The sequence below is a fragment of the Pelophylax lessonae genome (genome assembly GCF_965119305.1).
Source record: "Pelophylax lessonae genome assembly, chromosome: 3".
Classification (NCBI taxonomy): domain Eukaryota; kingdom Metazoa; phylum Chordata; class Amphibia; order Anura; family Ranidae; genus Pelophylax; species Pelophylax lessonae.
The window spans coordinates 78,734,051-78,754,851 of NC_138770.1; the positions used below are offsets into that span (position 1 = coordinate 78,734,051).

Consider the following 20,801-nt stretch of genomic DNA (forward strand, 5'->3'; position numbering starts at 1 on the left):
AATGTTGGCTACTTCCTGAGCCGCTAGGATACTTTTTGTGCCCCCTTGATGATTGACATATGCCACAGCCATGGCATTGTCTGATTGAATCCGTGCCGAACACCCCTGAAGACGAACTGTCCAATGGGCAACGCAAAGTCTGATCACCCGAAGCTGTTTAAAAAGAAAAAATGCTAGGACCAGAGATCCTAGCAAGGAACTAGGTCCTTCCTCCTGACTAGGCAGAAAAAAACTGAATGTCTATAGCAGGAATTGGGAGTATACCCCCTGGCACCTTATAGGTATGGTAAAGCTTTTTCTTGCCTAGTGTCCTACTCCTGTAGGGGGCAGCATAACCCAAAGGTCAAGAAGATTCTGGGGCTTTGTCCGTCAATAAACGAAAGAGAAATTTTTTTTTGATCTTTTATTGAAAAAAAATAATTATTTTCTTCCAGGCTGGACCGTAAGTAACGTCATGACATTGCTCCTGTCCTCCAAGGCCCTGGAGTTGATCAAAAATTGTTAACTCTTTGATCATCTATGGGAGCAGCTGGCCGCACCGTCAAACAGTAAGCCTGTAAAAACACTGGCAAATTTGGAAACCATTCCAACGGCTCATCAGCCGATCAGACCGGTTTCATGGGAAAGCCAGCCACCTGCAGAAAAAAATGGTACCGGGGTTATGACTGATCTCTTCAGCCATAATCCCTGTAAACCACTTGCAGAGCGCAATTTATATATATTTATTGCGATCGGCAAGTGGTTAATATCAAATTTGGCTATGTGGGCAAGTCTGTACAGCCATTGAGTCTCCATTCACTTATATAGACTGCTCCAAGAAGGTAAACAAATGGCTTTCATGCTGTATGGGGCTCGGTGCCCTTGAAGCCTAAACCTCCAAACATACCTTTTAAAGAGAACCAGTCAGGAACAGGCAGTTCTGCATTCTGCCTTTCCCAGATGACAGTGCTTGGGCCTGGGCACAGATTATGCAGGCACAAAGCTTGGGAAGGACGTTTGCTTCATAGTCAGAAGGGCGAGGTTTTCAAAGGTGCTGCATTTGGGAAGAGAAGGCTATAAAGGTAGATAGTGACATCCACAGCTGCCTCCTATACAGTTGCAGTATGTTACTTTTAAAGCACATATTGCTTTAAAGAAAATCCCATATGAGGCTTTATAAAATTGGCAAGGCCAGAGAGCCATCTGTGACAATCATGTGTTATCTTCCTGAAAAAGTCTCATTACTGGTGGATGAAGAACATAGATGATGAAGCCTGAAGATATACATGGCAAAGATTTAAACCAGAATTAAAACAATATGACTACAGCTAGTAACCATACATGGCAGAGATGGGACTGGAAAACATGGTGTCACAGGAAGAAAGACTCACCTTCAATGTGTCTGCACTTCTGTCTGACTTCATAGACCAGCCTCTCTGCAAAACAGCACAAAGACAGTGAAAGGAGAGCTGGATAAACCTAACAAGACTAGTAACACTATATAAAGACTGTCTGTACTCGCTAGGCTACAACATGCTTTTTTTTATTCACTTGCAATGTGCCTTTGAAACTCCTTTGGGGCTGACATCACATCCAAGGTGGAGATGCCCAGCAACAGTCTCAGGGCATTTGGATGTCTATACAAGGGAGGCTTTTACAGGTATATAAAATAAAATACATTAAAATAGACATATAATCTTGAGGGAGATTTTTATTGAAACAAATGATTTGGTGACAGGGTCTTTCTCAAACTGAAACTCAAATTTGCTTTAAAAACTTTAACTTCTACTTGTCGAAATCTTTGAAAAAGTAGACACTGCTCAGATAAGCAGACTTTCTGCATATACAAGGCCTCAGGAAGGAATCCGCTTGCTCAGCGGGGATTTCTCCTCTAATCCCCGCTGAGCAGATGGATGACGGGTCCTGTCCGCTCTGCTATGTAGAGCAAACACGGACACAGTCCTGCTCTCCTCTATGGGGCAATCTCTATCTGATGCCATCTGATTCGATCTGCCGGACGGATGGAAAATAGGACCACCATCCGTCTGTTTTTGGTGGACAGGATCAGATGGCGGCGGATGTCAGCGAACATTTGGCGCGCCACAGAGGAGACTGAAGGGTCCGATCAGGTCTGCCTGAAAACGGACAGGTGGACCTGATCCGACAGCCTGTGTGAAAGGGGCCTTCGGCTGTGTGGCATGACAGTGAGAGAATGAAAAATATTTTTAAAAAAAATTTTCATAGAAAAAAATAAAATAAAAAACTGTTTCCATCTTTGTGAGATTGAAACTAGACCTGAGGCTGTTCCAACCAGTTGCCCAACACTTTCTGTCCACTCACCGGTAAGGACAGGGCACCAGATCAAGCCCGCAACACCTTCAACCTCTTCTCTTTGGAAAGAGATAGGCGGGCAGTGAAACCCTCAGCGCCGCCAGTGACTACTTGTTGCAGCCCTGAATAAGCTAGTGTAATTGTGCGCTACCTTAAATAGACAAACAACCAAAGCTGATAACTAATAAAGCTGCTGCTACCACCTAAATGTGCTCCCACATCTACAAGGTGAAAAACTGGTACAAAACAATGTGATAGCGCTGCTAACATAAATCAACTCACTTACAGTGCAATGTTAGAATCATTCCATATGTGTCCACTCCTTGTGCTGCAATCCTCAGGTGAAGTGTCTGCTCACCTCCATACTTAACCCACGAGGGGTCTAAGACAATTTTAGAAAGGTTAATCACTTCTGTCCACTTAGGTAGCTCCACACTCCATTTTGGAGCATTGTTAAGGACAGTGGAGGTGCATAGAGCCCTCTATTGATACGCCTCCCCAGACCATCACTGACCCACCACCAAACTAGTCATGCTGATAAATGTTACAGGCAGCATACCGTTCTCCATGGCTTCTCCAGACCCTTTCACATCTGTCACATGTGCTCAGGGTGAACCAGGGCTCTGGCAGTGCTCATCCTGTTCCTCCTTTGCACAAAGGAGCAGATACCAGTCCTTCTGATGGGTTAAGGACCTTCTACCTCCCTGTGCAGCTCTCCTAGGGTAACTGCCTTTCTCCTGAAATCTCCTTCATGCTTTTGTGACTGTGTCGGGAGACAAAGCAAACCTTCTGGCAATGACACGTATTGATGGGCCATCCTGGAGAAGTTGGACTGCCTGTGCAACCTCTATAGGGTCCAGGTATGGCCTCATGCTACCAGTAGTGACACTGACCCTAGCCAAATGCAAAACTAGTGAAAAACAGTCAGAAAAGATAAGAAGGGAAAAAAAACGTCAGTGGCCATCACCTGTGAAGCTATTCCTATTTTGGAGGCCATTGCATTGTTGCCCATCTATTGCACCTGGCAACTGTTGTTCATTTCATTAACACCAAAGCAGCTGAAACTGATTAACAACCCCCTATGCTACTTAAATGACCAGATCAATAACCCAGGAGTTTAATTTACTTGATGCTATTCTCTGATTAAAAGTATTCCTTTAATTTTTTTTGGAGCAGTGTATATATATATATACAGTTTTGTTGATGGTTTAATACATTTTACACCTTATGGCAGAATTGGTCAGAGGGAGAGGGGGGGTGAGAGAGAAAGAAAGAGAGAGGGAGGTGAGAGAGAGGGGGTGAGAGAAATAGAGGGGCGTGAGAGAATGATGTGAGAGAGAGAGAAAAAGGGGTGAGAGAGAATGAGGTGAGGGGGGTAAGAGAGAGACAGAGAGGGGGGTAAGGGAGGTGAGAGAGGCGGGTAAGAGGCATATGGAGTACCTGCGGATATTTATTACTACTACATCCGGCACCCCCCCTGTGCACGCCTATGCTAAGGTTCCTATCTCACATGTACACACTAGGGCCAATTTAGGCAGGAGCCAACTAAGACAAGTAATATTAAACTATTGAACACTTACCATTATTTTTACACCTTATGGCAAACAATAGTATTCATGGCATTTTTAGCATACCCAACGTGATATCAAAGCTTGATAAATCACAAAGTGTTGCTGTAACTTAGGCATGGAACCATTGCCGCGGTCATCCAGACATACCTCGCGTGCGCTCATCAATGATCTCTTTCACTTTCGGCTTCTCTGCTGTGCTTTTACGAGGTTTCTTGGCAGGAGGAGGAGGAGGGGCATAAGCTGCAGCTTCGGGTTCTACCCATATTTCTGTGTAAACTTCTTTATACGGATTGCGTTCCTCTGTACAGAACAAATACAACATATGAATTCAGTGACAATACATAGACACAAAATGCATAAAATGCAGCACTGATGACAGCTCCCACTATGCACTGCTGTGGCCTCAGAGAAGGAATGATTTCTGTGCTGTTATACCTCAAACTGAACACTAGGTGTCACAAAACACCAGACTCACTACAGAAAACAAAACTAAGCAGGCAACTTCCAGAAGATCAAGGTATGCGTCTATTAATTCCTTTTTGGTCATGAGCAGCAGAAGAGCCTGCACAGATTATATATCAGATTCCAAGGTATGCAAATCTGCAAACCACTGTGTATCGGTGGACTGGGTAAACAGACAATTTTGGGGTACCAGTGATTCACCTGAAAAGATCGGATTTCACAGCAGTTTCATAAGAGGAGGGATAAGAGTGTCAAACTGCATTGTGTGAAATGGTTGGAAGAAAAGACACACAGTCCTCTCTTCCTGCAACAGGCTTGAAACTCAGCACAGCCTTATCTACTGTCCCACATAGTGTACCCGGAACACACATAAAAATCTGTTTGCGTCACATATCATTGAGTTGTCTTTTTCACTTGGGTTTGTCCGTGTATACAGCACAGTGGTAATTCAGTGTAGATCATACTCTGTCCACTAAGCGATCCCAATCGCCGCTCCAGATCCTGTGCTTTTCTCTATAGCTGCAAGTGAAAATCCCACTCTAGGTTCCACCAAATCCCCTTGTCTCAAATATACAAACAGTTGCCAAGCTGCGCACTATGACTAAGCCCCAGTAATAGGTGAAAAGATCAAACGAGGTTAAGGGCGAAGTGTCTCTGTAAGCTGGTTGTGCAATAAAGTTTGCTGGTTCAAAAGGAAGCAGCATATGGCTTTGCACTTGTTTGTTTCTAGAAGATCATGACCATCACATTTCATTATATTTAAAGAGACACAGTCACCTATCCAATCAGGGCAGATTAAAACAGTAGTAAAGCTGGCGTTGTGATTTTTACCTACAGGTAAGCCTATAACAAGTAAAATGAATATCACCCTGGATGCAGCCAGTGACCCCAACAGCCAGCGTACCGTGCCGGACCTTCAGAGCTTCGTGCCAGAACTGAGGGCTCCCCTGCGCATGCACGGGAGTGACATCATCGTGGCTCCGGCCATTTACAGCTCCGGAGCCCACGAACCCGTAAAAAAAGACCAGGGGAAAATGTCAGCCCTCTCAGCAGTGACAGTGCGCCTCTAGAGGGCTTTGTTTTAAGGTAAATATTGTGATGCATACTAGCACATTATGCCATTATCTTAAAGGTGTTTTTTTTTTAACCGCCTGCCGACTGTATATATATATATATATATATATATATATATACATACATACACACACACATATATATATATAGCAGCAAGGCGGCTGTCCTGCGCTAGATCACGTACCTAGTGATCCAGCACTTCCTGGTTGGGGGGGCACGCAGGCATGCTACCCGCGAGCCACTACCACTTTCGTTTTTTTACAGCAGGAGCCGGTCAGCAGGTACCAGGGCCTCGATGTCCACTGGCACCCGCCGATTATTTGTTACACAGGCAAAATGACAGTCTGCTTTGTAAACAAGGCAGATTGCCCTTCTGTCAGCGGGGAAGACATTGATCCTGTGTTCCTGATGAGCAGAAACATGGATCTCTGCCTTCCCCTAACACAAGCAACTCCCACAGTTTAGCAAAGCACAGGCTAGGAACGCATTTAACCCTTTAATGGCCCCTGATGTTAACCCCTTCCCAGCCAGTGTCATTAGTAAAGTGACAGTGCATCTTTTGTTTAGCACTGATCACTGTATTGGTGTCGCTGGTCCCTGAAAAGTGTCAGTTAGTGTCCTGACTGTCTGCCACAATATCGCTGACCTGCATAATACCAATGAAACCAACTAGAAGGGAGTTCTTCACAGACACAATGCTATGTGTCTGAAATACTTGACAGCGCAGTCACGCAAAGCAACTTAACAAACGCATACTGCTGTGAACAAGACCTAGCAGCCTTTGAAAGACATGACAACGCCAAAACTAGCCTTAGACAACTTGATGAAAGCAAGTAGAAATATTTTGAACCATGGGATGGTTAAAAGCTATAAGTTCACCGCCAATACTAGTAAACAAAATAAAAATAAATAAAAATTCCATAAAAAAATCCCATAGCTTGTAGATGCTGAAACTTTTGTGCAAACTAATCAATATACAGTGGGTACGGAAAGTATTCAGACCCCCTTAAATTTTTCACTCTTTGTTATATTGCAGCCATTTGCTAAAATCATTTAAGTTCATTCTTCTTCCTCATGAATGTACACATAGCACCCCATACTGACAGAAAAACACAGAATTGTTGACATTGTTGCAGATTTATTAAAAAAGAAAAACTGAAATATCACATGGTCCTAAGTATTCAGACCCTTTGCTCAGTATTTAGTAGAAGCCCCCTTTTGATCTAATACAGCCAGGAGTCTTTTTGGGAAAGATGCAGCAAGTCTTTCACACCTGGATTTGGGGATCCTCTGCCATTCCTCCTTGCAGATCCTCTCCAGTTCTGTCAGGTTGGATGGTAAACGTTGGTGGACAGCCATTTTTAGGTCTCTCCAGAGATTCTCAATTGGGTTTAAGTCAGGGCTCTGGCTGGGCCATTCAAGAACAGTCACGGAGTTGTTGTGAAGCCACTCCTTCGTTATTTTAGCTGTGTGCTTAGGGTCATTGTCTTGTTGGAAGGTAAACCTTCGGCCCAGTCTTAGGTCCAGAGCACTCTGGAGAAGGTTTTTGTCCAGGATATCCCTGTACTTGGCCGCATTCATCTTTCCCTTGATTGCAACCAGTCGTCCTGTCCCTGCAGCTGAAAAACACCCGCACAGCATGATGCTGCCACCACCATGCTTCACTGTTGGGACTGTATTGGACAGGTGATGAGCAGTGCCTGGTTTTCTCCACAGATACCGCTTAGAATTAAGGCCAAAAAGTTCTATTTTGGTCTCATCAGACCAGAGAATCTTATTTCTCACCATCTTGGAGTCCTTAAGTTGTTTTTTAGCAAATTTCATGCGGGCTTTCATGTGTCTTACACTGAGGAGAGGCTTCCGTCGGGCCACTCTGCCATAAAGCCCCGACTGGTGGAGGGCTGCAGTGATGGTTGACTTTCTACAACTTTCTCCCATCTCCTGACTGCATCTCTGGAGCTCAGCCACAGTGATCTTTGGGTTCTTCTTTACCTCTCTCACCAAGGCTCTTCTCCCCCGATAGCTCAGTTTGGCCGGACGGCCAGCTCTAGGAAGGGTTCTGGTCGTCCCAAACGTCTTCCATTTGAGGATTATGGAGGCCACTGTGCTCTTAGGAACCTTAAGTGCAGCAGAAATCTTTTTGTAACCTTGGCCAGGTCTGTGCCTTGCCACAATTCTGTCTCTGAGCTCTTCAGGCAGTTCCTTTGACCTCATGATTCTCATTTGCTCTGACATGCATTGTGATCTGGAAGGTCTTATATAATATAGACAGGTGTGTGGCTTTCCTAATCAAGTCCAATCAGTATAATCAAACACAGCTGGACTCAAATGAAGGTGTAGAACCATCTCAAGGATGATCAGAAGAAATGGAAAGCACCTGAGTTAAATATATGAGTATCACAGCAAAGGGTCTGAATACTTAGGACCATGTGATATTTCAGTTTTTCTTTTTTAATAAATCTGCAACAATGTCAACAATTCTGTGTTTTTCTGTCAGTATGGGGTGCTATGTGTACATTCATGAGGAAGAAGAATGAACCTAAATGAGTTTAGCAAATGGCTGCAATATAACAAAGAGTGAAAAATTTAAGGGGGTCTGAATACTTTCCGTACCCACTGTATGCTTACTGGGATTTTTTTATGTTTTATAGCAGAAAGTAAAATGACTTACCGTAAAATCCATTTCTCTGATGTTCATTGACGGATACAGCTCCTGATATTCTTGACCATTGGGTTATACTGCCCCCTACAGGAGTAGGATACTAGGCAGAAAAAGAACTTGACTACGCCTATGGGTAGTTCAAGGAGGTATACTCCCCCTCTCTGCTATAGGTACTCAGTTTTGTTACAAGCAGTGTCAGAAGTATTACAACTCCACAGAGGGGTGGGTGCTGTGTCCATCAATGAACATCAGAGAAATGGATTTTACGGTAAGTCAAAAATACCATTTTCTCTTTTGGTCATTGATGGACAAAGCTTCTGATCTTCATAACCATTGGGACTTCCCAAAGTAGTGTCAAATATGAGAGGTGGGAACAGCAAGAAAAAATTCCCAAGGCTAAACTGTAGCCAACCAGGTGACAGGAGCTCAACCAAAACAACTGGAGCCTACCTGAAAAACAGTACGCCCCCAAAGGGGGAACAAGCCCCCTAAACTGAAGCCTGCAAAACCTTGCGGCCAAAAAAAGAATTTGAAGATGCCAACACATCCACTTTATAAAATTCTGTGAAAGTGTGCACCGACAGGCAAGTAGTCGCCTTGCACACCTGCGTTACTGACGCCTGATGACGGAAGGCCCAGGAAGCACTGAGTGCCCACTTAGAGTGCGCCTTCACAGGGAAAGGAGGAACCTGACCCCTAATCGAACAGACCTGAGTCATTGTCTGTCTTATCTATGTAGAAATGGTCGCAGATGAAGCGGATAGTCCTTTTCGAGGCCCATCCACAAGCACAAATAATGAGTCTGACTTCCCAAAAGACTCTGAAGCTGCCAGGTACACCCGAATACCTGGAAACCAGCGAAGACGCCCCCACCCCTGATAAGGGTGAGGACACACCTACATGCTGAAAGAGCCTTGTCCGCGGGTCTGGAGAAGCTCTTGACTTGCAGACCGAGTTCGCTTGGATCCACCAGAGGAGGCCCTGAAAGGCTTTGATTCCTCATCAGTCAACCCTGAGGGACGAAAAAACTTCTTATGAGCGGAGAAGGATGGCCCACGTCTACGACAAGGTTCCTTGCCCTTACTAGCCTAGAAAAGTACTCTTCCCCCCTGTGAGACCCTTAATGATGTCATCCAGGGTAGCTCCAAACAGGGGATCTCCTTGAAAATGAAGATCAGCGAAGGCCTTTTTAGAAGTCTGGTCCGAACACCAGCATTTGAGCCAAAAAATACGCAGAAGGACCACTGCTGAAACAGAGAGCCTAGCGACTATGGGAGCCATGTCCAAAGAGGCATCACAGATAAACTGTAGCCCCTGGACCAACTGATCCGCCAGTTTAGCAAAGGCAGAGGGGAGCTGCTCCTCCTCCAGGTCACGGCGTAAAAGCTTAGCCCACTCAGTCAGAGTTTGCGACACCAGTGCAATGGTAAATACCGGCCTCAATGCCGAACCAGCCAGTGTACATATTGCAGGCCACAGCCTCCGCCTTCCTGTCAGCCGGGTCTATAAAAGCTGGGGACTCCTCAACCGAAATTATGGTTGCCTTGTTCAATCTGGAAACCGGAGGGTCCACCACCGGTGGAACAGTCCAATTTTTTTTAGAAGAGACTGTTCATGGGGGTACCGCATAGCAAATCGCTTATGGACCACAAGGGGATGTTTTGGCCATTCCCACTCTTTAGAAACAATTCTGTCAAAATAGGCGGGGCAAGGAAACACCTTTGCGGCTCCGGGTGGCTTGAGTGCTAAAGGGAACCGACGCCTTAGTCGCAGCTTTAGCTGCGTCCTTCATTTTTAGGGTCTCACGCATACAATCAGTGCATCCAACAGCTCGGCTACAGGAGTGGAGGAATCATCCCCACTATCTGAGAACTCAGGGCGTGTGGTCGCAGACCCAGCAGAGTGACCCACATCAGCAGCGGCCAGATCAGATTCAGGGTCTGAGGAGACAGATGAGGCAGGGGAAGGTGGGGGGCGCATTTTGCTAGCCCTCGCCCAAAAACCACCTCCACCGGGGACACAAAGGACTCCAGTCAGTGCATCAATAGATGGTTGGGACCCGAGGGCCCCACAGCCTCTGAGAGAGGATCAGGTGGGGAAATGTGCTCCAAAGATTCTATGAGTCAATAGGGGGACCCTACAAAAAAAGTTTTAAAAACACTGCTAAGGGACACCCTCCGGCAGCACCACTCGGTTGCCAGTAACAGAGCACCTAAACGATCCTCAGCAGAGAGGGAGAGGACCCCACCAGACTCACCCCCAGCTGAAACAGGCACCTGCAGCCACCAGGATAATCTGCACTCAACTCAAAAGATCCAGGAGTCAGCACCAGGGGATGAGGAGGGGCCCCCACCACTGAAATCGCTGCCCATAGGGCTCCACTGTCAAGGCCGCTGCTATTTTCAACAGCAAACCACCGCAAAATATCCGCCGGACTACACGAAAATGGCCGTCATGCATTGAGCACACAGACTACAGCAAAATGGCGGCCCCACGAGGCTCCCAGGGACCCAGGAGGGATCCCTAGGCCTCAGAAAACAGGACAGGCAGGAAGGGAGGCCCCTCCACAGCTAATCGCCAACGGCGCACCCCCCGCCCCCATCCCCAGCACAGCACCCTGCCCCAACCCCAGAAGGTAGACCAGGCCACCCCACTGCCCCAGCGCAAGTGAAGGAAGGAGGGGGCGAGATGGCTCATAGGGACCACAAGACTGATGAGGAGGGTGCCTAATGGGAAGGAGGGGATCCCTCTGGTCCGACCCTCTAAAGGAGGGGCCCACATCCACCCAAAAACCCTCCAGGGGGAGAGGGGGGACAGTTACTTACCATACCAGGAACTAGGTGGGCACTGCTCCAGACAGAACCTTCTCTCCATCGAAATGTGGGGGCTGTCAGTCAGGAGGAACAAGACCCGGTCGTATGCGACCTTGTGAGGCGTTTAACTCGCAGGCCAGCCCCCGTTTAATGGGGCAATGTCGCAGCTGACCTAGCACGGAGCTGAGGTCTGCGTGCTCTCGCTGGCCAGACTGGGGTCACCACTGGAGCTGGATTATCCAGCCTGTCGTCCAGTCCGGCAGTAGATCTCACAGGAAAAATCCAGGGGAAAAAAATCTATCTAAAAAGGAAAAAATTGCCAGGACCAGAGATCCCAGCAAGGAACTAGGTCCTTACTCCTGACTAGGCAGAAAAAACTGAGTACCTATAGCAGAGAGTGGGTGTATACCCCCTGGGACTGCACATAGGCATAGCCAGATTTTTTTACTGCCTAGTGTCTTACTCCTGTAGGTGGCAGTATAACCCAATAGTTAAGAAGATCAGGAGCTGTGTCCGTCAATGAACGAAAGAGAAATTATGTTTTGTTAATAAATATTGTTGATAACTGAAAAAGGACTGTCTGAGTTGGTTCACAAACCTAATACTGTACCAGGGGAACAGCCTAGTTTGATCACATATCTAATTCCCTTCCATACTGATGTGCAGTCCATTCAGAAAGTACAGCAGTGCCTTTAGGCTTGGAACCATATTACAAGCTCCCTAGTAAACTATCTCACCTTCAGGGGGCTCCAGGCCCTTGGGTCCGGATGGCTGGAAGCCGCCAAGGGCCCATTCAATCATCTGCTTGTTCTGGAGTTCTATAGATTTGGAGGTATCTGTCTCGTCATTTTCAGGGCATGAAGGGAAAACCTTTCCGGCTCGAGTGCTGGCCACCTACAAGACACAGCAAGTCATGATGTCCTTGTGATGGCATGTCAAATGCAAATGAATTAGTGGGCTGGAATGAGTGATAATCAATATTAAGGGGGTCACACTAGGTCTACTGAAGACAACTAATTCCAGGAAGAAAATAAAGATTTTAGCACTTTGGTAATTATAGTACCAACTGCAGTGTAAAATATTTTATGCCAGAAAATGCAAATCTGTGCTGTGTCAATGCAGTGGAAAGCAACATGTTGTCATTATTGCTCCCTCACCAGCAGCACCCTTTTGCACTCCTATGCAGCACCATTTAGCTGTCATGAATGTAGAGAAATATTCAATTCTTTTAGGTACAGGGAGCATGTAGCTTCCTTTGCTTCCTCTCAGGTGACAGTGCTAGTGCTTAGTCCAGTGCTGTCACATGGAGGTAGGGAGACAGTTCCTACTCCTATATAAGCTTTAAGGAGAGTGACTCCGAGTTTACACGGGTGACTTTTGGGGAGGACAGTAGTAGGTCAGAATTGGGAAGGACAGCAGTGGGTCATTATTGAGAATGGAAGTAATAAGTCAGTATTGGGTAGAGCAGTAATGGGTTTGTATTGAGTAGGGCAGTATCAGTAGTGCATCAGTATTGGGAAGGATAACAGTGGGTAAGTAGAGGGTTGAGCAGTAGTTTGGCAGTATTGGGAAGGGCAGTAGTGGGACAGTATTGGAATGGACAGTAGTGGGTCAGTATTGGGAATGGGAAGTAGTAGCTCAGTAATGGACAGGTGAGTAGATGGTAGAGCTGTAGTGGGTCAGTATTGGCAAGGGAAGTAGTCAGTGTTGGGAAAGGACAGCAGTGGGACAGCACTGGAATGGACAGTAGTGGGCTGGTATTGGAAAGGATAGTAGTAGCTCAGTATTGGGCAGGACAGTAGGAAGTCAGTAGATGGTAGGACAGTAGTAGCTCAGTACTGGGAAGGACAGTAGTAGGTCAGTAGATGGTAAGACAGTAGTGGGTCAGTAATGGGAAGGACAGTAGTAGGTGAGTAGATGGTAGGACAGTAGTGGGGCAGTATTGGGGAGGATAGTAGTAGCTCAGTATTGGACAGGACAGTAGTGGGTAAGTATTGGGAAGGACAGTAGTAGCTCAGTATTGGACAGAACAGTAGTAGGTCAGTAGATGGTAGGAGGGTTGTTGGTCAGCATTGGGAAGGGCAGTAGCAGCTAAGTACTGGACAGAACAGTAGTGCGTCAGTAGAAGGGTAGGGCAGTAGTGGGACAGTATTGGAAAGGACAGTAGTAGCTCAGTATTAGACAGGACAGTAGATATTAGGGCAGTAGTGGGTCAGTATTGGACAGGACAGTAGTAGCTCAGTATTGGACAGGACAGTAGTAGCTCAGTATTAGACAGGACAGTAGAAGGTCATTAGATATTACGGTAGAAGTGGGTCAGTATTGGACAGGACAGTAGTAGCTCAGTATTGGACAGGACAGTAGTAGGTCAGTAGATGGTAGGACAGTAATGGGTCAGTATTGGGAAGGGAAGTAGTAGCTCAGTACTGGACAGAACAGTAGTGCGTCAGTAGAAGGGTAGGGCAGTAGTGGGACAGTATTGGAAAGGACAGTAGTAGCTCAGTATTAGACAGGACAGTAGATATTAGGGCAGTAGTGGGTCAGTATTGGACAGGACAGTAGTATCTCAGTATTGGACAGGACAGTAGTAGCTCAGTATTGGACAGGACAGTAGAAGGTCATTAGATATTACGGTAGAAGTGGGTCAGTATTGGACAGGACAGTAGTAGCTCAGTATTGGACAGGACAGTAGTAGGTCAGTAGATGGTAGGACAGTAATGGGTCAGTATTGGGAAGGGAAGTGGTAGCTCAGTACTGGACAGAACAGTAGTGCGTCAGTAGATGATAGGGCAGTAGTGGGTCAGTATTGGACAGCACAGTAGAAGCTCAGTATTGGACAGGACAGTAGTGGGTAAGTATTGGGAAGGAGAGTAGTAGCTCAGTTTTGGACAGGACAGTAGATGGTAGTGGGCCATTATTGGGAAGGACAGTAGTAGCTCAGTATTGGAAAGGACAGGAGGTGGGTCAATAATGGGTCAGTGGGTCAATAATGGGTCAGTATTGTGACGGGCTGCAGTAGGCAGGACAGTAATGGTTCTCCTCACCTGTAGCACCTCATAGATGGCTTTTCTGTACATTGGCTGTTTGCTGTATGTCGCCTGGTGGAAGGTGTTGGCGAATGAGCTGAGGGGCAGCAATTTCTCCACACATACCTAATTAAAGATCAGATTTATAAAAATAGAAAAAATATAAGACACTGTTTACATCATCATTTTTTCAAAGCAAGTTTTTTGCTACACTTGTGCATTGAAATCAACGGACGCACCAAAGCACAGATTTTTATGTAATTTTATTGCATGATAAAAAGTCCTCCATCTGGGAAAACACAAGGAGGCACACCTATAACAGTGACTGGGGCCCAAAAACAAACACAGGGAATGCTTTTTATGACCTCCTTTATAAAAAGCCATTTGCCATCCAGTCATGCTAAATCTCTGAATATAGACTTTCTGAATATAACGACCTGGAAGAAACACGGGGACGCTTGCCATATACAAGTCTTGGCCCCACTAGTCTGTTATAGAACTACTTACCACAGAGAACTTGCCATCTCCAAACCACATGACCCAGCGAGTACCCTCTGCCGCTCGGCTTCTTCCGGTCATCCACCAGGAAACGATTCGGCCGGGCCACCACGAGAAGCCACGCAGCTTGCCCCAGACCAGCTCCCCAATGCCAAAGCCTCGGCCATCCTAGAAAACGAGAGGCACATGATCAGCTACATTCACTTTTTAATATTACATCGGAACAATTGCCTAGTAGATCAATATTTACTTGTTCAGCCAGTCTTGTGACTCATAAAAAAAGGTAACTCTATTCGGCCGGCTCCATCTCCGACTGGAGCTTACAGTTTTTTTTTTGTGCAACCCCGCAAAAAACTGTAGTGTATACCTGGCTTTAAGTCTAGTACACACTATCATTTTTATTTATTTATGTATTGTTCCAACTCAATGGGTTGAAAGAAAAATAAAAAACTGGGTTAAACAATAAAGAAAAAAAAAGACAGCTCCGGTTGGAGCTGCTGTACTAACAATCCGATGTTAGTACAGCGATCTCCCCTACTGAGCTGTTGTGCTTTGACAGGGGGATGGCCTCCCACCAGAACACTCCGGTCACTTGCTGAGAGCGCCGATTGGGAGCCGGTCGGCTGTTGGTTTTCAAGCATTTTGTCCGACAGAAGCTAGCCGAACTGCCGGTTTCTGTCGGACCGGCTGCCCGACACATGGGCCAAATGCTGGCCAGTGTTTATTGAACCGGCTGATGTTGCCTGGCATTTGGCCCGTGTGTACTAGGCTTAACTATACTGAATATATATATATAGTAACTGGATTTTTTTCTTGCTTGTGGTTCCATTTGAAAGGGACATTGTCATGTTGACCACGCATGGAAAAGTGACAGTGTGTTTGCAAAGTTATACCTTAACCTACGTATCTATACTGCGGGGCGGTGGCTCCTACAGGCAAAACCACGTAGAGGTAGGTCATCGCCACTTCCAGGCTTGCGTCACGCAAGCGCGCCGCCAGCGGCCAGCTTCCACTGTGATTGGACACAGCAGCAGCCAATCAGCGGGTCCGGCGGACCTGATGACTGCCAGGACCCACCAATCGTTGCCGACAGAAGCAGAACCGCAGTCTTCCGATGTAAACATGGCAGATCGCCGTTCTGTTACAAGGAAAGACAGAAATTCTGTGTTTCTGCTCAGCTGGCTGAGTCTTTCCACAGTACAAGCACCTCACACAGTGAGAAAGCACTCCCTATGGACATATTTTACCCTTTGATGTTAAGCTCTTCCCTGCCATTGTCATTAGTACAGTGACAGTGCATATTTTTTAGCACTGATCACTGTATTGGTGTCACTGGTCCCCAAAAAGTGTCACTTAGTGGTGCATTATTCAGGTGTAAAAAATAAGTGTAAACAAAGCAAAAGTCCGATTTGTCTACCACAATGTCACAGTCCCACTATAAGTCGCTGATCGCCGCCATTACTAGTTAAAAAATAAATGATTAAATAAAATAATAATAATCTCGGCCGGTTCCTGTTGATCTGGCTGAGATTTTGAACCGTCTATGTGTATATATATATATATATATATACAGACACATACATATATATACAAACAGACACACTCACGCCACACACTCTCTGCAGTCTCCTGTTATCTCCGCCCTCATCCAGCCCCCTCCAGCTCTCCTTGGCTTTCCTATGACTCCCTTGCTGGCAAACTCTCAATAGAGTTAGAGAGATAGCTGTCATTAGCCTAGGCTTTTTACCAAACAAGAAAGAGGAAGTGGGCTGTATAAGGTATTTACCGGCAGAAAAAAAAAGTTTTACTATTCAAATATAAAACAACAAGGGCAGAGAATTGATGGAAAGATGAAAAAATGACTGAAGAGCCGCTTTAAGTAGAAGGGGCAATAATTATCCTGGGAGCCAGTGTATTTAAACTATGGTTGCTCTAATGTACATTTATCATGACAAGCTATTCATCCAAGTCTACATTTAGAGGGATGCAAATAAGACTCTGTAGATCCTTGCTGTTGGTTGTAAATGCTGCATGGGAGAGGGTGTGTGAATAGCTGTAGTTGTCAGATTTGTGCTCTTTACAAATGAATGGCCAGCACCACTGCTGTTCACATGTAAGGGCCCTTTCACACCAGTTCGTTGAAAAACACGGTAAGAATGCATGATGGATTTTTTATGCCGTTTCTGGTTGCCTGACTCCCAGCATACACCTGTGAAACATGGATATGTGACTCTAAATGAGCACAAAAAAAAAAAACTGCAGTGCATTTTTGATGCGTTTTATGATTGATTTTTAACTCCATCCCACAAAAACTCCATATAATCATAGCTCACTATCAATTAATTAATTCCACCTTAACTTACTAACAGTGACTTCATTAACAATGACTTCAACCCGCTGAATTAAATAGACTCCATTCCACCTTTGCTCACTACTGTTGACTTCATCCAGCCTTAGCTGAATGACAATGACTCCACCCCACTTTAGCTGAATGACAATGACTCCATTTCACCTATGCTCAATGACAATGACTCCATCTCACCTTAGCCCAATGACAACGACTCCATCCCGCCTTAGCTTAATGACAATGACTCTATCCCACCTTAGCTCAATGACAACGACTCCATCCCACCTTAGCTTAATGACAATGACTCTATCCCACCTTAGCTCAATGACAATGACTCCATCCCACCTTAGCTTAATGACAATGACTCTATCTCACCTTAGCTTAATGACAATTACTCTATCTCACCTTAGCTCAATGACAATGACTCCATCCCACCTTAGCTTAATGACAATGACTCCATCCCACCTTAGCTTAATGACAATGACTCTATCCCACCTTAGCTCAATGACAATGACTCCATCCCACCTTAGCTTAATGACAATGACTCCATCCCACCTTAGCTTAATGACAATGACTCCATCCCACCTTAGCTTAATGACAATGACTCTATCTCACCTTAGCTCAATGACAATGACTCCATCCCACCTTAGCTCAATGACAATGACTCTATCCCACCTTAGCTTAATGAAAATGACTCCATCCCACCTTAGCTCAATGACAATGACTCTATCCCACCTTAGCTTAATGAAAATGACTCCATCCCACCTTAGCTTAATGACAATGACTCTATCCCACCTTAGCTTAATGAAAATGACTCCATCTCACCTTAGCTTAATGAAAATGATTATATCCCACCTTAGCTCAATGACAATAACTACATCCTACCTTAGCTTAATGACAATGACTTCATCTCACCTTATCTAATGACAATGGCTCACTCCCACCTTAGCTCAATTTAAGTTACTCCATCCCACTTTAACTCAATGACAATTACCCCATTCTACCTTAGCTCCATAACTAGACAGAGCTTTTAATATGACACCATCTCACCTTAGCTCAATGAAAATGACTCCATCCCACCTTAGCTCAATGACCATGACTCCATCCCTCCTTAACTCAATGACAATGACTCCATTCCACCTTAGCTCAATGACAAGGACTCCATCCCACCCTAACTCAATGACAATGACAATTACCCCATTCTACCTTAGCACCATAACTAGACAGAGCTTTTAATACGACTCAACCCCACCTTAGCTCAATGACAATGACTCCATCCCACCTTTACTCAATGACAATGGCTCCATCCCACCCTAGCTCAATGACAATGACTCCATCTCACCTTAGCTCAATGACAATTACCCCATTCTACCTTAGCTCCATAACTAGACAGAGCTTTTAATACAGGTCGAATGCAAAAATCATACTATAACTTTGCATATACTATTACACGATAACATTTTTAAGCGATACGAATTGCCCTAACACATTACCCCTCTTCATACCTCATACTCTGCTTCATCATCAGCGGATTTAGAGGCAGTCTTGTCTCCAGCATCAGCAACAGCAGGCTCAGGAGTGGTGGCCACAGTGGGGGAGGCCGGATCTGTGGGTTGCTGGGAGGGTGGTGGGGTGGTCTCCTCTTCTTTCTGAGGTTCTCTGGAAACCGTTTCCTCCATGGCGTTTATGACGGCCACCAGCTGTTGCTTCTTTTCAGCCTAGAGAAAGAAAAAAATATGCACATTAGTGGTAGAAATGTGGAGTGCCAATGGTGACAAAGCAATTATATTATTACAGTTCTAGGTTTACAAATATCTATATACATTGACCACCACAATACGATTCCCCCACCATCAGTAACAGTGGGGTATAGTTCTTGCCACCAACGATGGGGCACTATTCTTCCCACTGACACCATTGATGGGGCACTATTGATCTCACTGATACCAGTGATGGAGCTCTATTCCTCCCACTGACATTAATGATGGGGCACTATTCCTCCAACTGACAATAATGATGGGGCACTATTCCTCCCACTGACAATAATGATGGGGCACTATTCCTCCAACTGACAATAATGATGGGGCACTATTCCTCCAACTGACATTAATGATGGGGCACTATTCCTCCAACTGACATTAATGATGGAGCACTATTCCTCCAACTGACATTAATGATGGGGCACTATTCCTCCAACTGACATTAATGATGGGGCACTATTCCTCCAACTGACATTAATGATGGAGCACTATTCCTCCAACTGACATTAATGATGGAGCACTATTCCTCCAACTGACAATAATGATGGGGCACTATTCCTCCAACTGACATTAATGATGGGGCACTATTCCTCCAACTGACATTAATGATGGGGCACTATTCCTCCAACTGACATTAATGATGGGGCACTATTCCTCCAACTGACATTAATGATGGAGCACTATTCCTCCAACTGACATTAATGATGGGGCACTATTCCTCCAACTGACAATAATGATGGGGCACTATTCCTCCAACTGACATTAATGATGGGGCACTATTCCTCCAACTGACATTAATGATGGGGCACTATTCCTCCAACTGACATTAATGATGGAGCACTATTCCTCCAACTGACAATAATGATGGGGCACTATTCCTCCAACTGACATTAATGATGGGGCACTATTCCTCCAACTGACAATAATGATGGGGCACTATTCCTCCAACTGACATTAATGATGGGGCACTATTCCTCCAACTGACATTAATGATGGGGCACTATTCCTCCAACTGACATTAATGATGGGGCACTATTCCTCCAATTGACATTAATGATGGGGCACTATTCCTCCCACTGAAACCAAATATGGGGCACTATTCCTTCCACAGACACCAAATATGGGGCACTATTACTGACACCAATGATGGGGCACTATATCTCCCACTTATACCAAAAATGGGGTATTATTATTCCCCCTAATGCCAATGATGGGGCATTGTACACTCCCACTAACGCCAGGACATTTTCTTCTCCCACTGGCCACAGTCTGGCCCCCCTAAAGTAAACTGGTCCATTTTTCATAAAGTTTGGAGACCCCTGGACTAGATGGACACAATTGCAAATCCTTTGTCAGGTAAAGCAACCCAAAAGTATATATTTCAGTGGAGTATTTAGCCATCTGCCTGGAGTAAACCTTGCTGACCATGATGATTAAATATCTCCTATACAGACTTCTATAAACCTTAATTATAGGCCTAGAAGTAAGCAATTATTAGGGTGAAAACATTCAGAGGAGGAGGAGGAGGAGCAAGGTCTGGTGTCAGGCATTTTGTTTAATGTTCTGCACACACTGAAATGAGGCTTAATTTGGTTGTAAAGGCTGAAGGTTTTTTTAAGGATACACAGAGCAGGGCTTGGGAGTGAGCACGCAGCAGTGCCAACATAGCAAGCAGCTTGCTATTGGAGGCAATGCAGAGGTGTAACTAGAACCTTCAGGGCCCTGGTGCAAGAAACCATAAAGGAAACCTCCCCCGACACCCCTCCACCCCCTTCCATCCAAGCCCTAGGTTTCCAGTTCTGGGAGGGCATCCATGGACATCCTCCCAGAACCTGCATGCCCCCTGGGGCGTGAATTCAGTGCGCTCTGTGACTGCTGTGTCCTTTGGACACAGCTGATTACAGATCACATTTAAGGGCAAATCACAGCGGCCCTTTACCATGTATTCAGCTGATCAAATGTATACAGACTTGCCGGTTATCGGCAGTCCTTTCCTCCCACGCTGTGTTTGTGTAAGGAAAGGAGAGGCCTTAATCGGCAAGACTTTTAGTATATTGTTTACACTGATAATCAGGGTACTGATCATCAGTGCCCTAATGATCACTGCTACCTATCGGTGCTCAATAATGCTACCTATTAGTGCCACCTTTCAGTGCTCATAAATGCCGCTTATCAGTGCTCATCAGTTCTGCCTATCAGTGCTCATCAATGCTGTCTATCAGTGCCGCCTATCAGTGCTCATCAATACCACCTATCAGTGCCCATTAGTGCCACCTAT

The 20,801-nt window shown here is 45.5% G+C and overlaps 1 protein-coding gene across 4 annotated transcripts in view; it reads right to left on the bottom strand.

The window, feature by feature from the left end:
• Positions 1-20,801, bottom strand: part of DNMT3A (DNA methyltransferase 3 alpha) — a 451,028-nt gene that overhangs the window by 52,425 nt on the left and 377,802 nt on the right. For all 4 annotated transcript variants that reach the window (XM_082251154.1, XM_082251152.1, XM_082251153.1 and 1 more), the window contains 6 exons: positions 18,269-18,481; positions 14,426-14,584; positions 13,937-14,044; positions 11,630-11,786; positions 4,029-4,181; positions 1,371-1,415 (listed from right to left, as the gene is read on the bottom strand). In XM_082251154.1, coding sequence (XP_082107280.1) covers positions 1,371-1,415; positions 4,029-4,181; positions 11,630-11,786; positions 13,937-14,044; positions 14,426-14,584; positions 18,269-18,481 — 835 coding nt within the window. The remainder of the gene's footprint in view (positions 1-1,370; positions 1,416-4,028; positions 4,182-11,629; positions 11,787-13,936; positions 14,045-14,425; positions 14,585-18,268; positions 18,482-20,801) is intronic.